The sequence below is a fragment of the Sus scrofa genome, chromosome 4 (genome assembly GCF_054392235.1).
Source record: "Sus scrofa isolate SSC_HxYL_T2T_F1_AM1 chromosome 4, Sscrofa_HxYL_maternal_Yorkshire_Landrace_v2.0, whole genome shotgun sequence".
Taxonomy (NCBI): domain Eukaryota; kingdom Metazoa; phylum Chordata; class Mammalia; order Artiodactyla; family Suidae; genus Sus; species Sus scrofa.
Window position 1 is genome coordinate 123722753 of NC_139386.1, and position 23099 is coordinate 123745851.

General features: G+C 42.5%; 1 protein-coding gene and 1 long non-coding RNA gene across 3 annotated transcripts in view; one reads left to right on the plus strand and one right to left on the minus strand.

Annotated features, from left to right (window-relative positions):
* Window positions 1-743, minus strand: part of PALMD (palmdelphin) — a 50865-nt gene extending 50122 nt beyond the window's left edge. The window contains exon 1 of one of the 2 annotated variants that reach the window (XM_085020953.1): window positions 444-743. Coding sequence is in view for 1 of the 2 variants with exons in the window: in NM_001038645.2 (NP_001033734.1) it covers window positions 444-488 (45 nt within the window). In the remaining variant the exon portion in view is untranslated. 2 annotated transcript variants of the gene reach the window in all.
* Window positions 1-23099, plus strand: part of LOC146404227 (uncharacterized) — a 335728-nt gene that overhangs the window by 51733 nt on the left and 260896 nt on the right. The gene's annotated exons all lie outside the window — the stretch shown is intronic.

Below are 23099 nucleotides of genomic sequence, written 5' to 3' on the forward strand. Positions count from 1 at the left end.
CAACTACAAATAAAAAGTTTCAGTTGTTTGTTTTATTTCTTTTTCGCTCCCCTTTTTAAAATATTTTAACTTTTTTGGCGCTTTAATTGTTTAAAATGTTTCCAAGTTGGGCATCTGCTTTTTGATCTAACGCTTGTCAAATATAAACTTCAGGAAAGACTGCGTTTTTCAGGTTGACCAAACGGGCATTAAAGCTCCTGATTGCTATTTAAAACATAGGCACCGTTTTTGTGAAAATGAAGAACATTTGCCCTGTACTCAGTTTCGGAAGCCCAAGAGTTACAGAGGGTCACCAGGGTTAAGAGAGCGGCAGACACACGTCCATGAAAGGTGACAGTTCTGTTTTTCCACTTACGGGGCTCCGTGGTGGGGGCAGCTAGCAAACGTGTCTGCCTTTCCTGTAAGCAACCACCTCCATGAGTTATAAGTGTATGCAGACTTACTGTGATGGCCTGGAGTCTCTCCTTCACCAGCTCCGCTTCTTCCATTCTAGAAGTCAAGGACAGGCAGCTAGCGAGGGACGTCCAGAACTACCATACAGCAGGAGCCTCCTTGGGGAGAGGAGTGGAGGTGACAGAGGAGGAGCAGGGAGAAATCCGCTCTTGCACCGGGGGAGGAAGCAGAAATCCCCGACTCGGCAGGAGCGTCTCTGAGCAGATGTACAGATCAGGCCAGACAGACACATGTAATGAGGGTGTGTGTGCTGGGGAGGCAGACGCTGCGGCTGCTGGCAAGGGCTGACTGACAAGTTTGAACGGCAGCGGCACAAGCCCTTTTCCTTCAGGAGCTGCCAGCTCTTTGTTGTAATGTGCACAGTTAGCAAGGCACATTTTCTTATTAACTGTTCCTTACCCAATTCCTTCGTTTCTAGGAGGCGCACAGGGAGCCCACTCGCTGAGCGTTTAATCAGCCTCTGCTCTAGCTGCTCACAACTATCTCTGCGTGTGTGGGTCTGTGTGTTTGTCCAGGGTTGTTCACATGCTGTCTCCTCCAGGTGCAAAGACAGAGTCTTACCTGGACTGGGCGAGTCACTTGCTCACCTTTCCTCCTTTGATTGCTTTTTGAAAATAATACAAACTTCTAATTCTTAGAATTTAATGTAGTGGTAAATTTACATCAGGCCGTCCTTGCCTCTCCCTCCCCCTCCCCTTCAGCAGTTTATTCTAAGCTCTGGAGTCCTTAGGTCATGGAGACATCTAAGGCATTAATGGAACTCTGGTAAGAACTTGGTTCCCTGGCCGTGTTCAGTGTGGTTTAAACGTCAGGTGCCACCCTCTGTTATTTCTCGTCCTGGGTTTTTATAGAATGCAGTTCTTTCTTGGACCTTTCTCAGCAATGACACTCAGGAAGGTGCCCACTTTGACCTCCCCAGTTATGCAAGAGAGAAGAGTGAGCCTTTGAAAGTGTGATGAGACGTTCTGGAGCTCATGAGTCCCACACCTCCTGAGTATTCCCTGGCCCTTTAGAAAAAGGAAGTCAAGCCCAGTTGAATTCTTCGGTCAAAGCAGAGGCTGGGAAGCTTTATGGCCGACTTTGTCTATTTTCTTTCCCCTGCCATTTCTTGGATGAAATTTTGATGTCATAAATCCTAATTACCATCTACCTCATCGTATATGTTTGGATGCTATCAAGGACCTTCATATCAACATTCAGTTGAAGAGGTTAAAAGGACAACCCAAGCCTTGAACAGGTGGTCTAATTTCCTTTGCATAATGGGTATCAGTCCTAAAAATAGCTCGTATTCGTTAGTTTTGTCTATAGGCACATGCTTTGCATCTGATTTATCTTTCAAGGTGCTGGTAGATAGGTGCTATTAGCCCAATTTAAAAAATGAGGAAACTGAGGCTCAGAGAAGTAATTTGCCACATGGCAAATAAGTAGCAAAGCCAGGGTCGCAACCTGGACTGCCTGACTTTCTAATAGTCGTTCCTCAGTTCTGCCTAAGAAACAGGGCAGGGCAAAACAGGCTGAAGGGTACATCGGTCTTTATGAGAAAGAGTTGGGTCTCCTGCTTTCTCCTCTGTTTAGCTCCTAGAACACTCACAGCTGACGTAAACCCCTTCCTTGGAATCTGTCGGGTATTAACTCTGGGCACCCTTAGTGGCCCTAGAAAACATGAGAAGATATCTCCCCATACTGTCATTTAAAGCCACCCCACTGTAGAACCCTAAAGGGACACCCACCATTTCAAGAGTCTGAAGTCATACCTGAGAGTAATTTGTCTTTACTCATACATCCTCAAAAGGCATGAGGGAGACTAGAGAACAGGAGAATTGGCCCCCTATGAGCCAAGTTTGGTTGCTGTTGAATGGATATTTTTTTGCCTAAAATAATCAAACCTCAAAAGTGTTCGATTTTGTTGATCTGCAGATCCTGGCCGAAATTAAGGCCAAGAGGGTGGTCATGATAAATACCTCACTCAGAATTGCACATGTGCTGCTCAGAACAGACGGCAGTCATCTGATTACTAATCTGGATCTTTTCCTAAAAACAATTTCTCTCTCAACTCTCATTTCAGCTGTGGGAGAGCTCAAGTGTTTTCTAGGTTAAGGGGAGGACTAGATTAAATGAGAGAATCGGGGAACGTAGGCGGGAGCAGAATTGTGACCATTGATTGGGATCATCACGCATTCATTTATTTAGTTGGCCGAGTGCTCATATTTTAAAGCACTCAGTCTATTCTGCATTTATTTGTTGAGCACCTATGATGTGTTAGATATTGTGCTTAGCTATTTGAGATATGTGGATAAACAAAATTCCTGCTCTGCTGGAACTTAGATTCTAGTAGGCAGTAAAAATAAATATAATAAACGAGAAAAAATAGGAGGCGAGAAGATGATTATGTTAGTGTGAGTCTCTTTGAGAAACACGTGCCAAGATGGATTAAATGTGTTTGATTTTATTAGGAGAATGACAATGTAAGAGAAAAGGGGGAAGTAGGCTGAAATGGCTGGAGCTGGGACGGTCTGGGAGAGTGCTCAGGCCATGGTGCAGATCTGACTGGAGTGAAGGTGAGAGGGAGAGAAAGCTGGTGGAGACAGCCCAGTCTTCAGTACAGAGTGAGGAAGATTGGCAAGGCCCTTGGAGAGTGCTGGAGCCCAAGCCAGCTCCCCGGGAGGTCTTGGGTCTCCCAAGAAGGAGCCTACCGTAATGTTCTTGGCAGACTCAACCAATGGCCGGGAGTCACCCCTGAGACGCATCATCTTGATGCAAATACAGGGATGGATTTCAGCGTACAAGAGCTGGGCCTTTTTGGTCAATTATATCCCTGTTGTCAGATGTCTGAGAGGCAGAGTAGCATGACTGCCACAGTGATAAATGCTGTGGGAAGAAAATAGGGCCAAGGGAGAAGAATGAAGATTGCCAATGGGTGGCAATTTAGAATTGGGCTACTAAGGTAGCTTCAGTGAGAAGGGAGCATTGGAACAAGACCTTTAAGGAGGGGTGAGCATTAGCCATAAGGAATTTGGTGGGAAGAGCAGATCAGGAAAAGCCTGTGCAAAGGCCCCCCGGTGGACAATATCTGATATGTTTTAGGAACAAGTCCAGTATGGTTAGACAGTGGGGGCTGAAGGGAAGTGCAACAGGAGTTGTGGTTGGAAAAGTAACAGGTCTTGGTCCATGCGAGGATTTCACCCTGTGGCATAAGAAGCCATTGAGGTGTTCTGAGCAGAGAGGAGACATGACCCAGCATGTCTCGTAAGGATGGAAGCAGGGACACAAGGTAGGATGCTCTAGCAGTAATCCAGCTGAGAAATGAGGGTGGCTTGAGCCAAGGTGGTAGCAATGAGGGTAGGGAGAATTGATTGACCCGAAGATATATTTTAAAGTAGAACCCATGGTATTTCCTAAGGCTGCATATGGGGTTTGAGAGAAAGAGGATTTGTAGTAACACTAAGACTTGGATGAGCAAATGGAAGTTGTCATCAGTTGAGATACAGAACTTGTGAATTTTTTTTTTTTTTTTTTTTTTTAAGGAGGGGGTAGATGCTGAGAGCTCAGTTTTGGACAAGTAGATTAGTCATCATGTGGAGATGTTGAGTAGACCAGTGTATGAGTTTGGAGGTCAGGAAAGAGGTCTATCTGGACTAATAAAATTTATTTTATCTCTGGTAGTAAGCAGGATCACAAAATATCCAGAATTATAGTCCACAAAGCAGAATAATCTAGTGAACTAGATTCAGTGTTTATATACGTGTATATATATATGTGACCAAAGTTAGTCTTTGTAAAATAGATACACAAAAGATCTCTATCTGCTCTCAGTTCTTGTTAAACTGATTTAATGAAATATTTTGTTGTTTGCCAGCCAGTGTAAATGAGAATGGCAAGCGTTAAAATTTGCAATCATGGGGACTTTCTGTCGTGGCTCAGTGGTTAACGAATCTGACTAGGAACCATGAGGTTGAGGGTTCGATCCCTGGCCTTGCTCAGTAGGTTAAGGATCCGGCATTGCCATGAGCTGTGGTGTAGGTCACAGATGCGGCTTGGATCCTGCGTTGCTGTGGGCTGTGGCTCTGGCATAGACCGGCAGCAACAGCTCTGATTAGACCCCTAGCCTGGGACCCTCCATATGCTGTGGGTGTGGCCCTAGAAAGGACAAAAAGACAAACAAAACAAAACAAAACAAAATTTACAATCATGGGAGTTCCTGTCGTGGCTCAGCAGAAACAAACCCCATTAGTAACCATGAGGTTGCAGGTTTGATCCCTGGCCTCACTCAGTGTGTTAAGGATCCAGCGTTGCCGTGAGCTGTGGTGTAGGTCACAGACATGGCTCAGATCCCACGTTGCTTCGGCTGTGGCATAGGCCAGCAGCTGTAGTTCCTATTAAACCCCTAGCATGGGAACCTCCATATGCTGCAGATGTGGCCCTAAAAAGTACGTGCGTGCACACACACAAACAAAACAAACAAACAAACAAAAAAACAATCAATTACCTGACCTTATAGTTGGAGTTAAGAGATAGAAGAGCTTCCAAGACAGTGCCTTTTCTGAAAATGAATTTGCTTTCTGGTTGGAGAGGTAAAACATGTACTTGAAATAATTAGAGGACAAAAGAATAGTAATGCAACATCCTTGCATTCTGATAAAACATAGGGCTAACTATTGCTCTATATATACAAACCCAGGAGAGTATAGTGTGGTGCGTGGCACAAACAATAAGTGCAAAATGAGCTGCAGAAGATAAAGATTAATGTGGGTTGCAGAAAAGCCACTGCAGGGAGACAGCAGAACTTCAAATCAGAGAAGTAATTTCTACGTGTCAGAGGGAGGGAAACATAATGTGTTCAAACACCAGAAAGGAAATTGCCCTACCTGGGGCAGAGAGGAGAAATTAGGAAGAAACACTGATAGAAATATGTTTCTGTACATGGAATTTGATGTTCAGGAAAGTGGATTAGGGGAGTGGGAGAAGAAAGATCACATTCATATTTCAGAGGAATAAAACCGTCAGCTCTTCTCAGAACAGATAGGAAGTAGGAAAGATGAGGTAGGAAGATCTTTGAGGAAGGTAGGAAATATGAAATATGAGTGTCTGTGGAAAAAGCCTAAAAAAATTGCCAGTGTTCTTACGGTAAAAGGAAATGTCTCCAGGCATCACCTTCACATTCAGAAGGTCTGAGCCCAGCGGCCAAGGAGTAAATGAACAAAGTAAGTGAACTAGTACTTAAGGTGCTAATAGAAATATTTTAAAACTCAAGGGTGGTGGCAATGGGGTGATCGATAAGGGAGAAATCCGAAAGAAAGTTCAGTAAGAGGGTTAAATTAGAGCGAAGGATGAGAATTTGATAGGTTCCAAAACTAAGTACGACACAGAATCTTAGAGATTTTGGATTTAAAACCACAGAGAAATAAAACTTCTGTAAAATCATAACAGGAAAAAAAATGGAAGGAAACCAAAGGTAGGAAGTAAACAATTCTAGGATGTGTATGTGAAAAGACTTTTCGAGAGCCCTTCTGAAACCAGATCCTGTTAGAAAAGTGGGTGTCGCAGAGCTTCCATGCCTGCCGCTTGCATCTCTCACAGGTGTCTTATCTTAATAAATCTATTTCTTGCCCCCCCCCAAAAAAAAGAAAAAGAAAAGTGGGTGTCCCTTCTCTGACTCCTCTCTGATGCTCTCTGTCTCTCTTTCTTCCCTTCTTTCCTTATGACTTTTCAGCCTTCTGGAGGCCAGAATTGGTGTCCTTCTCACCGTCAGTAGTTATTTAACCAACCTGTGATGTGTGGATAGAGGAATGAACAAAGGATCAGAACTCAGAGTACCAGGGCTTCCACGTAGTAGTGACACCCCTTTACAATTCCATGGCCAGTTCCACAACTGCATCCCTGTGCAGGCCAGCTGTCCCTTGAAACTTCTATACTTCTGAAAGAATCATTAAAAACATTCCTACCCTTAGATTTATTGTGATAACCAGCCCATCTCTATTCTTTTTGTCCTTGACTCTTCCTCTCCCATATCACTGGGCCATGTGGATTTTTTTTTTTTTTTTTTTTTTGCAGCCTTCCCCTCTCTCGTATGGGATGGAATTTAATTGCTGTATGCAAGTAACAAACAGGTATGTAAATCAGGTGGCCGCAAAAATTCCAAGAGATTCCTGAGACTGCTTTATTTGCATTCTAGGCTCCTCGGTACAGCTGGATCGACACTATACCTATTTCTTCGTTAGGTAATTTGAACTTTATGGCTTAGAGGCCAAGTGGGGAAAATGCAGTAGGCTTCGGACTATCTACAGGGCAGGTCCTTATCTTACTTGAACCACCTCTGGCACTGAGCAGAATTAATCCCTCTTTCCTTCTTTCTTCACTTGCTTCCTGGATGTGCTCACTATTGATTTACTCCCACCTCACTGGTCTCTCCTTAGCCTTCTTCTGAGGTTCTTTTTCTTTCCCCCAGTCTGAGCACCAGGGCTGCGATGGTGATCTCTGCTCTTCTCTAGTCACTCTCTAGGGTTCTCAGTGACTCTCATTCTAATGCCATTTATATACCAAGACTGCGCTTATTTCTCTCTCCAGCCTAGACTCCCCTTCTGCCCTAGGATCTTAGGAACTCACTTTCCCCAGATACCTGTATGGCTCGTTCCCTCACCCCTTTTTCAGGTCTTTGCCAAGCTGTCACCTTCTCAATAAGGCCTGCCTTGACCACACTATAGAACACCACAAACTGTTCTCTGATTCTGCCAACCCCCTCACCTTGCTCTATAGTTTGCCACAGCCCATATCATCTTCTACAGCACTATATAATGTGCTCTTTTTGTTTGTTAGTTGGTTGGCTTGTTGTCTGTCTTCTTTCACTAGGGGTGCAACTTTCACAGAGTGGGGGGTTTTGTCTGTATTTGGAAATCAACACTTGAAAACTTTCAGTAACCAATCAACGTATCCAGTGGGCCGTGAGATCAGAATTTAAATATGGGGTAGTCAGTCTAGTCCCAAAGCTCCCACGCAGTCCCCTACTTCATCCTACCTCTGCTTCTCCTCGGTTGTAATGAGACAGCATAGCACTAGGTCTAACTACATATATAGCATTGCACGCCTAGAATAACACATTATGCATGACAAGCAAATTGAATCATTTTGGTAATTGGTTGGAATTGATTTTTTTAAGGCTGCACACAGTCTATAACCATTTTTCCTTAGGATTTAGTTTAAACATTGGACTAACTTTCCCAGAAGTGAAGTATTCCAGAGGTATAGGAGTAGCAAAAAGAAAAATAAATAAATAAAATAAAATAAAATAAAATTCTACTAGCAGATAGTAGAAGAGTGTGTGGGTAGACATGCTGCTTTCTCTTTGAACAACTTAACAGTTCTTTCAGGCTCAGGCTCCTAGGATTCAAACAACTGGTTAATTTAGCGAAAAAGAATATTTAACTAAACCAAATTGTTGGACTCTCTGGAGATAAAGGAAGCAGCTGTTTTCTGAACTCAACCTCAGTTGTCTCATAGCCCATCAAAAATAGCCACAGATAAAAAATAACCTATTTGCAAATGAAACAGACCGAGCAGAATAATCCCCCTAAACACCCATCAAACAAAATGCAAATGTTCCATAATTTATTTCACTTCTCATGGGCACATACAATGAGAGGTGGACATGTAACATGTTTGGGAATCATATTTTTTAGTTTCCTCCGCCTCATTTACAAATAGACATGAAGTCATGAAAATCATCAGCCTCGTAAAACGTGTTAACATTGCTTTAAACCCAAGAAAAGCAAGAGGCTAAAGAGTCTTTAACTATCGTTCCACCAAGGTCATGGACTCCAGGTGCCTGAGCACGATGAATTCTCCTCTATCAGTTCACCACTCACACAGCCTAGTCGCTTTCAAACCTGTGTGTAGCATGCACTTTAGAGGGGATGAAAGGACCATCTAAGTTGATCTTTAAATGTATTTGTTTTGAGTCAGAGCATTTGGTGAGGACCCTTTGCAGTACTCACTTTCCTTCCTTTGTTAGCAGTGTAAGGAAGCTGCCCTTCCCTCGGCATTGTTTTGGGTTTGGGGTGTTTTCAAAAATGCTCTTCCACTCTGATACCTTCACTTGATGCTTTCATTTTCAGGCAGTCATTTCAATGCAACATTTAAAACATTTAGACCAAAAATGTTTCTGAAGTCAGAAGTATTTTGAATGGTGTTTACAATGTGCGATATTACACATGCTCAACTGGATGTTTAAATTGTCCAGTTGCTCTCTGTGTACTCAGCTGCTTTTTGAACTTGAAAAGTTTGAGTTTTGCTTGATTTTTGTTTTGAAAAATTACTTTGTATTTTTCCTCCTCAAATTTGTGATTTTAGTTGCAACAGTAACTGATTGCAAGTTTTAGCATTTGCGTAGTTGGAAGTTTTTGCCCTGGATTCGCACAAAGAAATACTGAGCAGAGCCCTTCTATTTACTAAAATTTTTGCAATCCCTTTTTTCTTCATCCTTAAGTTTGAGTCAATTTTTGTTGATATGGCAAAATAAATACCCTTATATCTGTATTGAGATCATACAGGCAAATAGAGAAGTTGAAACTGATCACTGAGGAGCTGCGCTTCCCATAAAGTCACTGATTCCATAATTCTGCTAGATTCTTGATTTTAGACGTGGGGGTTCCTGGTTCTGATATTTAAATCTCAAACGCCTGTATTCCCTAAGAAGTTTCAGAGAATCCTTTGGCCATCACAAGGATGCAATTATGGAATTGGATATGGAATTGTAAGGGGTGCCCAAATACTCTGCGTTCTGATCATTTGTTCATTCATCTATCCATACATCACACGTTAAATAGCCACTGACTATGCAACCGGCATCATGCCATGTGCTAAAGACAGAAGAATAAGACAATGGACTCCTTTCACTGGAGAAGATGAGAAGTAAACAGAAGACAAGTAAACATTGTGTGAAAAGTGCTAGGTCACCAAAAGCAGACTCAGGGCAGAGGGAAGGCCAGAGTTCAACTAGGTCATCCTGGCAGAGGTGACAGCTGAGCCAAGAGTTTGAGTCTTTTTGATTTGGACAATTAGGAGTTAATTAGTCAAGAGAATGAATCGGGTTGGAGGGCAGGGAAGCAGAAGAGAAACTGAATAGTCACCGTCCCTGATTTTCTAGACCATCACAGATGAAGGGAATATTCTCCCCAGGTATAGATTCTTTCGCAAATGATGGAATGACTTACGAAGTTATCTGTGTACATTTAATATTGTCCATGTCCAGTTTGTTATGTAAGGTATGTGGCATTCAAAGACTGTACATATGTATACACATATATGCACATATTATAAATATTTTTGTCTACAGAAATAGTTATTAATGATTCTTAACTAATTCACATACATCAAAATCTTGATCTCTTAATTAGAAAGTTAACAGGTGGTTTTGTTAGTAAGTGATTTTGAAATCAGAGAGACATGGGCATGGGCTTACTTTTCCAAATTTTCCACTTCATGAATGACTTTGGAAAAATCACAGTCTCAGAGAGTCTGTTTCTTCAAGTGCAAACTAATAATAGTTCTTACAAGATTTTTTTGATAAAGGTTAAATGAGTATTTAGGTAAAGATGATCATGAAATATAACAGTTTCTTAACAAATGGCAACTGTTATTATTGCTTAATTTCTTTTCTTTTTCTTTTTTCTTTTTTTTTCTTTTTGCTTTTTAGGGCTGCACTCTTGGCATATGGAGGTTGCGAGGCTAGGGGTCCAGTTGGAACTTCAGCTGCCGGCTTACACCACAGCCACAGCAGCATCAGATCTGAGCTGCATCTGCGACCTACACCACGGCTCATGGCAATGCCAGATCCTTAACCCACTGAGGCCAGGGATCCAACCTGAAATCTCTTGGTTCCTAGTCGGATTCATTTCCACTGCACCATGATGGGAACTCCCTATTACTTAATTTCTTATTGCATAAAATTCAAGTTCTTAGCAAGATCTATTAAATCTTGCAGGCACATTATTATTTCTTTCAGTGCTTTCACCTTTGCTGAATGCATCTTTCTACACATATAACTTAATACTGTGATTGACCTGTTTGGGAGAAAGACCAGTCTCATCCTTCTCCATGAACCAAGTAGCCATCAGATGTGTTCATTTCCAACATGGGGAAACTGAGGCTTGGAAGGACTGACTGATTCGGGCAGGGAGCCAGTTCCTTACATGGTAACACTCTGTCCAGTTGTCTTTCCATTACTGACTTTGGACATCTTGGAATCTGGTCTGATTCTTTGTTATTATGGAAATAAGGCTTAACCAGTGAGATAGGCTACTTACTAGGTGGGGCCATCACTCTGAAAGCTAGAGTGGAAGCCAGTTATGCTAAAGAGGATTTACATGGCAAAGCAAGAAATGAGCCAGCTGTCAGTGTGTCTACCCCTCAGTCCATTTTACTATTAAGAGTGAAGGCTCTGAGGTTTTTCTTACTGACAGATTGGATTCCAGACAATTGTAATTCTAGCCTGGAGATTTTTGGAAATCAGTGTTTTGAAAGATGCCAACTGAAAGTTTACTCCTAAAATATTTAGTGGGTTTCTCTTTGGAGAAATAGATGCCTTGTAAGGGCCAGTGATTATTGCCTGCCCTGGATAGGCCATTAAAAAAGAACCTAAACAAAACAAAACAAACCCAAACATTCTCATTTTGAACGTTTACTGTATTTTTGGCATAGCATGAACAATCGTTGTTATTTCATCATTAAATCCTCTTCTCGTCTCTCCCTTCTCCTCCCTCCCTTCCCCTTCTCCTGTTCTCTTTGGTGCCCTTCTAACTGTAGGAGTTAGATTGCTTAATGCGCGCCCTGGGCAAAGACCAGAAGAAGTGGATTATGCAGTCATGCAGTGGTGTGGGTGGGGTGAGAGTGTAAGAGAACTCTGAGTTCCGAGAAATACAATTATCACAAACAAATCTGTGGGACCTCCCTTAGAGCTGGAGGTTAATTAGACTCCTCATTTCCTGTGAACCTCAAAGTTCTGGAATGTAGTCCGAATAGTGGCAGATAGCTGCCACTTTATACCCACATCAGTTGTCCATCACCCACTTTTCAAAGAAATCTCAGCAATGAAAAAGTTCCTTTGCCTATATCTAATTTGAATCTTGTCATAAAAATATTTTCAGAACAAATTTTAAAACAAATTAAAATTTCCTTCTAAGTGCAGTTCTGAAGAGCAGTACCCTCTGTTCCTCATAGACCTTGGAATGGAATTCTTTTTTTTTTTTTTTTTTTTTTTTTTTTTTTTTTTTTTTTGTCTTTTTGCCTTTTCTAGAGCCACTTCCCGCGGCATATGGAGGTTCCCAGGCCAGGGGTCTAATCGGAGCTGTAGCCACCGGACGACACCAGAGCCACAGCAACGCTGGATCTGAGCTGCGTCTGCAACCTACACCACAGCTCGTGGCAACGCCAGATCCTTAACCCACTGAGCAAGGCCAGGGATCGAACCTGCAACCTCATGGTTCCTAGTCAGATTTGCTAACCACTGCACCACAACGGGAACTCCTCCAGACCTTGGAATTCTTAAAAATGAAATCTTAAGTCATTATGGTACCGCAGTAGTAACCAGTCCTCTAAACACAGCCCCTGGATGGGGGAAGAATAGTAATTCAGTTTTGGAGAGAAAGATCAAATCAGATGACTATCTCCAGTTAGTTTTGTCCAAGGCCTTATTGATTTACAATGGTTTGCTCATCTGACATCTGATTTTTATCAAGCTATATTCTTATCCCTTCCTTTATTTACATATCTTTTCCAGAAATGGATATGAATGAAATAAAAATCACATCCTTTTAGGGTGTGGGGCAGATCTATTTTCCTTTCTTTGAATTTTACCAAATCTGTGTGTGTGTGTGTGTGTGTGTGTGTGTGTGTGTGTGAAGAAGCCAGAAATGCATTTTATGAAGGCCTCATGGAATAAGTATTATGTTTCCTGCATCTATTGAAGGTAGTCAGCTCACTTCCAAGAGTGCAATTTTGTCTTGAGCTTTGTGTGACTGCTGGGTCGTCTCCCTCTTCCCACAAATCTACAAATGTGCATGCTGACACACGGAATGCAAACAAATGGCATGCCATGGGTACACAACGATGGAAATGTACAGAGAAGCCCTCATAGGCCATTACAAATGGCAGCCCCCAAGCGCCAAGTTATTTATAAAAAGGAGAAGCAGTGACTTCCCTACATAGAGCTTATAATAAAGACGGGTTTGTCCACAAAAAAGAATGTAGTGATTCAGTTCTGTGCATTTGTTTATTGATGATCACTTTTTCCCCTTACGTCGTGACATTCCACGAAGCAAACTGCATAATCTTCCCCTTGGAAACCAATCCAGAACTTAGCTTTATTTAAAAGTTTCATTACGCTAAGGAGCAAAATGTTCTAGCTGATTGAATAGATATCACATGGCGGCCCACTGATTTCTCTGTTTGGGAGAAATGTTCAACTCCTACAGAGTAGCCCTAAATGTTAGCTGATTCATGCTTAGCTTTGTTTTTGTTTTGTATTTACTGTAGCCCAAACCACTGCCTTCCCCTCCCGCCTCCTCCCTCCCTCCCTTCCTCCCTCCCCTTCCCCTTTCCCTTCGCCCTCCCCCTTCCTTCATTTTTCTTTCTTTGCTTCTTTGCTTCTTTCTCTCTTCCTTCCTTCCTCCCTTCCTTCCTTCCTTCCTTCCTTCCTCCCTCCCTCCCTCCCTTCCTTCCTTCCTTCCTTTCTTTCTTTCTCTCTCTCTCTCTCTCTCTCTCTCTCTCTCTTCCCTTCCTTCCTTCCTTCCTTCCTTCCTCAGTATGGTGTTTCTCTACTTCAGGGATCAAAGAGGGTAGGAAAGACTTGCACTTTGGGGAGTGGCGTGCCCTCACAGGCTGGGGCTCCAGCATCAAAAATAAGGGCATTTGCTGCTTTGTCCTTGACGTGGCCTCCCTGGCTCTCCAGAATGGATGTGGCCTGGGGAAGCTCTTTTAGCACACAATGGTTATTCTAGCATCAACATGTAAATTCAACACTCCACAAAAAAACCCATTGTTGACAAGAAATTAGATTTTCCTAAAGTCACTTTGATAAGGTATTAGAATGAGAGTTGAGAGTTCTTCCTTCCCAAGGTGATATCACTGCAGCTTTTATTCCTATCTCTTGTCAATAGCCCTTGGTTTTCTCCACCAAACCAATGGAGTGCAGACACATTTGTGGCTTGTAGTCAATGTTGATTCAAGCCATATGCATAATTAATCCCATGTCATGGCCAGTATTACTTTTTCTCTCTCATCATCCAAATGTGCAGATTCTGGACTATTATCTGCATCCTCACCGCCTAAACAAAATTCCTCTGTCCCTCCTTCTTTCTCCTTCCTCCCTTTAACCACCGAATGGTTATTCTTAGATAAGACATAACCAAATTAGTCTAGGCATATTTGTTAATCTACCATCCCTCAATGTGTTTAGGTCAATCCGAATGCTCCATTTAGGGGCGAAAACCCTTCCATAGTCTAAATGGAATGTGCTTTATTGAGTGGTCAACTCATGCACAGAAAAGAAGTGACCCTTCACCTAAGGAACTAGCTTGAAACCTGTAGGCCCTTGGTGGGAATTACAGTCTGCATATCACCTGTGTGTCAGCTGGTGTTGTGTTGGTGCCTCTATGATTAGTTGGGAAGATGAATCACTTGGAATGATAAATAAAATCTTGGTTCAAACATGTTGATGGGAATCGAATGATTACTGAAAGTCTTTTGAGATTTAAATCTCTGTTTGCACTGCGAGCCTTTCCAATACCATACACCTTAGAGAAAAGATTGCTGTTGTGGGGCGAAACTCATGCCCTCAGCCAGTATTTGTCATGTGTTTGCCACGACTTGGGCACTGTACACAAGCCTGGCGACAGGGTCCTGAGCAGCATGGACACTGTCTCTGCTCTCTTGAGAAATAGATGTCAGTGATGAAAACAGACATGAGAAAAGCAAACACACAGGCATGGTTTTAGATAGTGTTAGGTGCTACAGAGAAAACAAAGTGGGACTTTCAGTAGTTACTGGCTGGGGGCAGTGGCAGTAGCGGAGTGTTTAGCTAATCTAGACCAAGCAGTCAAGGAAGGCCTCTCTGAGGAGATAATATTTAAATTGTCTCAAGTTGAAAACTCGGGATCTTTTTGAATGAGAGTCCTCTTTTCATAGTTCTAGTTTTGTGGTATTTAGCTAAGTACTTATTTGATTTTTATTTGCTCTTTTGAAACTAGCCAAACCTTTTTGTTGTTGTCATAGAAACATTTAATAATCTTGCAAATGGAGCCAAGGTAAAAATTTGTTTGTTTCCTTTTAAGAATTACAGTAAATATCTCACAACTAGGGAAAACTGTCTCTAGGTAACAGTTAATACTTGTTAAAAAAAAATAGCCAGACTTCAGCTGTGAGCATAATTTTTTGAGAGATAATATTTTTTTCCCCAATGAAAAGCCATTCTGCTTTTAATAATTTTATATATTTAAACCCATCCCATCATTGTTGGGATGAGAGCTATGTCTTTTTGATGGCTTCCCAATCAAAGAAGTTATCGAAGAAGTTATCGCAGTCCTTTCAGTATTTAGTTATGTGGAAAGGTAAGTAATTTGGGTAATTCCCAATTACAGAAGAGCCACCAGCCTCCGCAGAAAACAGAACCCACCAGTGGCCTCGTTGTCAGGTCAATTTGGTTGACCTTCATTTTTTTTTTTTTGCTATTTCTTGGGCCACTCCCGCGGCATATGGAGGTTCCCAGGCTAGGGGTCCAATCGGAGCTGTAGCCACCGGCCTACGCCAGAGCCACAGCAACTCGGGATCCGAGCCGCGTCTGCAACCTACACCACAGCTCACGGCAACGCCGGATCATTAACCCACTGAGCAAGGGCAGGGACCGAACCCGCAACCTCATGGTTCCTAGTCGGATTCGTTAACCACTGCGCCACGACGGGAACTCCTGACCTTCATTTTTTAATGTGTTTTAATCAGGTTCATGGGTAATTGGATTTTGGGATGAATGTTTCAAGAGGGATAGGTCCCAGTAGATGGAGGCTGAGATATTGATGTACTGGTCAGTGATGCCTTACTTTGTTGGTGGATGTTCGTCAGCTGCTGTCCTCTGGGCTCCTCCTGTGATGCTTTAGGAGACATCTACTAGGGACAGCAGCTATGAGGTTATTTTTACTAGAGCCTTGCCCTAGAGGTCACCTAGTCCCGATCTTTCTCCTCAAAGAATTAAATCAATATAGATCCAAAACAGAACAATTTTAGAGGCCCTTTAAAAGTGTGCGCTGATTGAAAGACAGTGTTTGAATGAGGCACTGAGGTGGTTAATGGTTAGGTTCCTTATGACTCGTTCATTCCCAGGTATTGACAGAGAGGGGAGTCGGAGTAGGCAGGGAGACTGCAGACTGATGCAGGTCTGCCACCTGTGAAAGGAGAGCTCTGGGCGAGGAAGAGGGATTGTGTAGGAAGAGCTTCAGATCTCTGTGCCCCTTTGAAAAAGTCTTGGATATGTTGAGTTCCCAGGTCACAGTTGCTCATTTGAAGAGTCCCACATGAAAAGAGTCTGGCTGTTGTTCTCCTGCTGCATTTAGTCATTCTGGGAACAGCCGGCAGGCAGCATTGCCTTGGAGTGAACATGGAGAAAGATCCGAAGGAGTGCCCTCTGAGTCAGGTTTTCCTGAAGGGAGGTCTGACTGGTGCCCCCGTGGCCACCATAGAGGACCTTCAGAATTTCATCTTGGGCAACTCTTGGTGAGGGGTGAATGAGTGAGAGAGGACTGGGTATGTTTTTGTTTTCTTTTGTGTATAAATTCAGAGTGTGGTTTTAAATTTGATACATTTGAAATACCTATGACAGCCACATGGAGATGGATATACTAGGTTATGCTAGACAGGAGCTCAGAGAGAGGAGGTGTGGAGCTGTGGGTTGGAAAATCAGTTTTGGAGTCATTGGTATTTAAAGCCATGGGAATAGATGAGATCGTTTTGGGGGGAGACTGTAGAGAAGGTGTCCAAGACGGGCTCTGTGGGAATCCAGCACGGAGAGGTCAGGAACAAGGGGCGGACAAGCAGAGGAGAGGAGTAGGAGCCGTCGGAAAGGAGGAGGGAAGGCAGGAAAGTGGGCGAGAGGAGTGGTAAAAAGGGAGGAAGTGAGACGACGGCGTCAACTGCCGATTTGGGGTGAAATTAGAAGAGAGCAGAATTGGCTGTAGGGACATCTCTGGTAACTGCTTTCTTTTTAGGATCATATAAGTTCAGAAGACAGTTTGGAATAGACTAAAGGGAAAATGAAAACTCAAGAAATTTGGTGATTCGTGGAAGCGGGGAAACAGAGCAGTGGGTATGGAGAGAAGAAAGTTCTTGTGCTTCTTGACTGTAGATATCAGTTGATTTTGTAACAGAAAGAAAGGGTAGCCGAAGAAGAGAAGGTGTTGAAAAGGTGAGACTGGGATCGGAGTGCAGACAGAGGCCTGGCCTTTGCTAGGAAGAGGGAGATGGATGATTGCTGGTCCTGGCATGGTGTATGGGAGACTGTTCTTCTCCAGGGGTCTGCAGTGCCTCTTCTGTCAACTTTCTATTCATCCAGTGGAGGCTGGAAGGTAGTCTTCCTTCTGTAAGGTCATGTGCTGAGCTAGAGATTCTATTTCCAGGGAAGAAAGAAAAATTGATATTGGAGGGCAGCCAGGAAAAATCTTTATTAGATTTATTCCTAGGTATAGTATATTTTTGCTGCTATTGTAAATGATGTATCTTTTTTTAAAAAAGTTGTATCCCACAGTTTTCTTTTATTTTTTAAAAGCTTTTTTTATTGTTGTTATTACTTGTTTTTGAGGGCTGCACCTGAGGAATATGGAGGTTCCCAGGCTAGGAGTCGAATTGGAGCTATGCCAGAGCCGGCCTATGCCGGAGCCACAGCAATGCAGAATCCGAACCACATCTACGACCTACACCATAGCTCACGACAATGCCGGGTCCTTAACGCGCCGGGAGAGGCCAGGGATTGAACCTGAAACCTCATGGTTCCTAGTTGGATTCGTTTCCACTGTGCCATGATGGCAGCATTCTCTTTTAAAGCACAGATCTTATTATACCATTTCCCTGCCTCCTTTAACTACACAATAAAGTCCAAAACCTCTCGCCTGGCAGTCAAAGCCCTTTGCGGTCCGTTCTCACCTCCCTGCTCCCCACATTTCCCACTTCACTTATTACTGAATACGAAATGTACCTGTGAGGTCACTTTGTCCCTCCTTTCCTCTCCATTTTTAGAACTTCTCATCCTTCCAAGGACTGCTTGAAAGGACACTTCCTCTCTGAAGCCTTCCTGGATTGATAGAACTAATTATTCACTTATCTGTGCCACCATAGCCCATTATACCTACTTTTATTGTACAACTCAATAAATTGTAATTTCAAATGTATTTGAAAATCTTTCTGCCCACTAGAACATGAGTTCTGCAAGTTCAGAACATGTTTTTTTTTTTTTTAATCATCTGACAGTAGATTCTTATTTATGGCTTAATATCAAGCTCAAAAGATGTATTTTTGGAGAATTTTTCTTACAGGCTTATGAAAGCCACTCGACGACCTTGACATTGGGCCTGTTTTTTCCTAAAGGGCGACGATAAAGCAGTTCTTTGCATCTGTGTATTTGGATGGAAATGCAGCTGCCCCTGCAGCATTACCGTTTCTTCTTGAGAGCAAGGACACGGTTCACCCAGCGATGGGGATATATGCTAAAGAGGAAGGGGGAAAACATTCTTCTCTTGAACCCACAGGAGGGACCTGGCCTGAAAGTGTGTAAACGCAGCGCTGGAGCTGTGCACACCCTCATGTCTGGTGATATCACTGACCCCCTCTTTTGAGACTGATTCAGTTTTAGTACTATTATAATTAAGCAGTCATTGTGTGCCAGCCACTTCTCAATAAGTGCTGTACCTTTCTTAGCTCATAGACTTCTTCCGACAATACTAGAAGAAAGGTACTTTTGGGAATTTCATTGGAAATTGAGACCGAGAGCGAAGAGGAGACTTGCCCAAAGTCATGCACACACCACCTGCAGCAGAGAGAGGATTTCAGTCCTTTTCTGCTTGATTTTAGAGACTGAGTCCTAAACACGGTGCTCTGAAAACTCTCCTAAGTTAGTTTGGTCAGCTGTGTCTCTTCTGGGAGGGCCCCAGAGGGTGACAGAGCTGATGTGAGATCCCAATGGTGTATGACAGGGCTCAGGATCAAATCCCAAGAGAGAGAAAGCCCCTTTTAGTATTTTCCAAATTCTTCTTCCCTGGAGTCTATTTTACTATCGTCCTCCAGCTGTCCGAAGTCCACCCACCCAAACTCACTCAAACTTTCTTTTTTTCTTCCAAAACCAGATTTATGGAGATACAATTTGCATACCATGTAATATACCATTAAGGAGGATTTTTAGTGTATTCAGAGTTGTGCATCCATCACCACAATTGGGGGACATTTTTATTACTTTCAAAATAAACTACCTCTCAGCCACCACCCCAATCTCCCTGTACCCATAGTCCTAGGCAACCACTAATCTACTTTCTCTCTCTATAGATTTGCCTATTCTGGACATTTCCTATAAACGGAAGTGTACAACATGTGTCCTTTTGTTTCTGGCTTCTTTTCTGAGCATAATATTTTCAAGTTTCACCCATGTTGTATCATATTTTGAAACTTCATAACTTTTTATGGCTAAATAATAATCCATTGTTTGGATATACCATATTCTGTCTATCTGTTCATCAATTGATGGGCATTTTGTTTTTTTTTCTACTTTTTAGCTATTAAAAATAAGGCTGAGTGTTCCCACTGTGGTACAGTGGTACCAATGGCATCTCTGGAGTGCTGGGACCCAGGTTTGATTCCCTAGCCTGGCACAGTGGGTAAAGGATCCAGCATCGCCACACCTCTGGGATAGGTTGCAGCTGTGGCTCGGATCTGATCCCTGGCCCAGCAACTCCAAATGCCATGGGTGGCCAAATAAGAAAAAAAAAAAAAATGCTGATGTGGACATCACTCTAAGTTTCTAGTCCATCTTCTCATTTTCCTACCCAGCACATCTGCTTCCTCATATTTAAGTCCACAGGATGGGAGCACATTAGAACAGTCTAATGATCACAATTCATACTGAGGGGTAGATGACGGAGGGATTAAATGCATTTTAAAAAAGGAGCATTGTGACGCAAGGAAACTTCAAAAGGGTGAAATAGTTGCAGATAGTTCTTTTTAAGAAATGACGTCTTCCTGGTGCCCTTTTCTTACACTGGCTGCCACCTGTCACTGTTCTCTCCACACCCACAAAACTCCCAAAGCAGCTTAGCAGTCATTTCTGAAAAGCTGCAGATCCTTTCAACAGTTCTGTGTTTATTCCTTTCTCATTTTCTTCTGGCCACATTCTATTTTTCTTCTCTATAGTATTTTTTTAGGGGGAGGGTGCATAAAAAGACTCTTGCTCTGAATTTTATCCTTACCTGTAATTGCAGTGTCTCCATAATCCCTTCCCTTTCTGTGATCATTACTTCCTATCTTCTGGCTCCCTCCTTCCAGAACCACAGTCTCAACAATTGGATTCTACTTAGCTCTCCAATCCTCTGATCTTACTACCTTTTCACTGTCCCCCTCCTGATGCCCTCTCTTCATGCGGTCAGTGTGGTCACTCCCGTGCACGTACCCTCCATGCCCTCACCCGCTTTGGCTTCAGTGTTCTTCCTCGCAAAAGTCACTACATCTGTCTGTCTGTCCACTACACACCTCCCCCAATAAATCAGAGCAGGACACAGAAAAACAAAAAACCCCTGGCCTCACTATAAACGTTGCACAGTTTGTTTCTCTGCAAATTGGTGGCTGCTTCCTTCAGGTGGGCCTCCGATGCGTTATACTTCATCCTTAATGCTGCCTGGAAATGGTTTCCCTAGTCTAGTGACTTTCTCACTCTGCTAGCTAATTTTTCTCACATCTCTCCTCCAACCTCAAATACCTCCTCACATCATCCTCCATCACAGCCGAAAGAAAATTCTCCAGGATCCACCCTCCGTTTTTACCATCTGCCAGCACCTGCATCCCTTAGCGCTCCCATCTGCACTGTTTCTATTATTTCTCCCCAGAGAGAAAGCTCGTCTTTCCACTTGTATGCAGATCCCGTCCTTTTTTACCCGCTAAAGATCATTACCGCAACAATTCTCTCCCCATCCTGCTTCCTCAATTTCTCATTTTTCTTGGCATGTTATTATCAATATGCAAATATGCTATTTGTTATATTTTCTATCTTAAATAATGAAAACCAAAGTTTTCTACTGACTCCGCCATCCTTGACGGTTACAACTCCATTTCCTTGCGTCTCGTTGCAGCAAAACTCTTTGAAATAGTTGCCTCTATCTACTGCCTTCTTGAAATCTCCACTGAAAGAGCTAATCAGTATCACAGACAGTATACCCCACGTGGGAGGTCTGATCATAACCCCTGCACTACTTCTGCATTTCTCTCTGTCTCAGTTGATGGCAACACCACCCTTTTAGTTGTTCAGCAATTGCAAGAGGTACCCCCTATCTTCTCTTTTTCTCTTGCCCCACATCCAATCAGTCAGGAAATCTCATTAGCCCTGCTTTTAAACTGTGTGCTTTATCAGATCAGTTCTTTTTTTTTTTTTTTTTTTTTTTAATTTTATTTTCCCACTGTACAGCAAGGGGGTCAGGTTATCCTTACATGTATACATTACAATTACAGTTTTTCCCCCACCATTTCTTCTGTTGCAACATGAGTATCTAGACATAGTTCTCAATGCTATTCAGCGGGATCTCCTTGTAAATCTATTCTACGTTGTGACTGATAAGCCCAAGCTCCCGATCCCTCCCACTCCCTCCCCCTCCCATCAGGCAACCACAAGTCTCTTCTCCAAGTCCATGATTGATTTTCTTTTCTGAGGAGATGTTCATTTGTGCTGGATATTAGATTCCAGTTATAAGTGATGTCATATGGTATTTGTCTTTGTCTTTCTGGCTCATTTCACTCAGTATGAGATTCTCTAGTTCCATCCATGTTGCTGCAAATGGCATGATGTCATCCTTTTTTATGGCTGAGTAGTATTCCATCGTGTATATATACCACATCTTCCGAATCCAATCCTCTGTCGATGGACATTTGGATTGTTTCCATGTCCTGGCTATTGTGAATAGTGCTGCAATGAACATGCGGGTGCATGTGTCTCTTTTAAGTAGAGCTTTGTCCGGATAGATGCCCAAGAGTGGGATTGCAGGGTCAGATCAGTTCTTATTATCTCTCATTAGAATCCTGGTCCAAGGCCATGGTTATCTCTCATCCCCTAATTGGTCTCCCTGCTTCCATCACCTTGCTCTTCACCATCTGTTCCAACAAGGACTGATGCTTGTCCAGCATGAGTCAGATCATGTCACTTCTCTGCATACAACTCGCAGTGTCAAACCAAATGCTAACAATGGCCTACACAGTCCTGAAAGAACTAGGCCCCTATCGACCTCTGACCTCATCTTCTATTTCGCTTTCCATCCTACTCCACAAGCTGATGCTCTCTACCTCAGGACCTTTGCACAAGGCTCTGCCTAGAATTGTTTTCCCCTAGAAACACACATGACCGGCTCTTTCGCTTGCTGAAAGCCTTTCGAACATCACCTTTCTCAGTGAGGTATCCCTAGGCCACCCTATTTGAAATTGTATGGCATCTCCGCCCTGATTGTCTCACCCTGTTCTGTTTTTCCTACTGTTTGTCACCTTCTAAGATACTGTATATTTTCTCCATTTTTTAAAAGTTTATGTTTTTATTGTTTATCGCTTTCCACTAGAATGTAAGCTCCACGAAGTCTGAGATTTTTGTCTGTTTTACTCCCAAGCATTTACTGCTGGTCCATGGTAGGTGCTCAATTAATATCTGATCACTGACGTAATCTGATACATTGAGAAATGCATTCATTATAGCCCGTTAAACCTATTGCTCAAGTTACTCTACTGTGTGAATATCAATTTCTTTGAAAATTTGATACTAAAATCAAGTCTGAAGCTAAAACTAAGTCTGAAGCTTATTTTTAAAAAGATATATAAAAATATACATATACTTACTAATTCACGGCCTCATTGCCACCCCATCATAAGCTCTCATTGAAATGATTTTTGAGTTTGCTATAGAAAAATTTTTGTTTTAGCCTATATTATGTTTTAAAAGCAGCATTCTTTTGATGAGCAAAACCTAAAATCACGCATTTGTTTTAAAAAGAGACATTTGAAGCAAGAGTATTAGCTTTGTGTCCTGGAATTTGGCATTGAGGACTCCCCGGAATTCTCCAACTGCTGGAGACCTAGCTGAGCGCTAAGAATAGCGCACAACGTAACCGTCTATAGAGGCAACTGTGGAGGGAATTTTTAGAAGCAGTGTGAGGCTACAGCACTGTCGAAAAGTTTGGGAAATGGCAGTTTTTAATTGTCAAATAATACAGAATTTTAGTTATAGATTTTACTATCCAACATTTGTTAAGGAAATTTGTGGAAACCTAGTAGGAGGTTGCCTCCTAGTTTCATGAATTCTTTCTATTCATTCATGTTGTATTTGACAGTATCACGAGGGAACACAGGGAAAGGTCTATGCTTTGCAAAAGGCATATATTTTC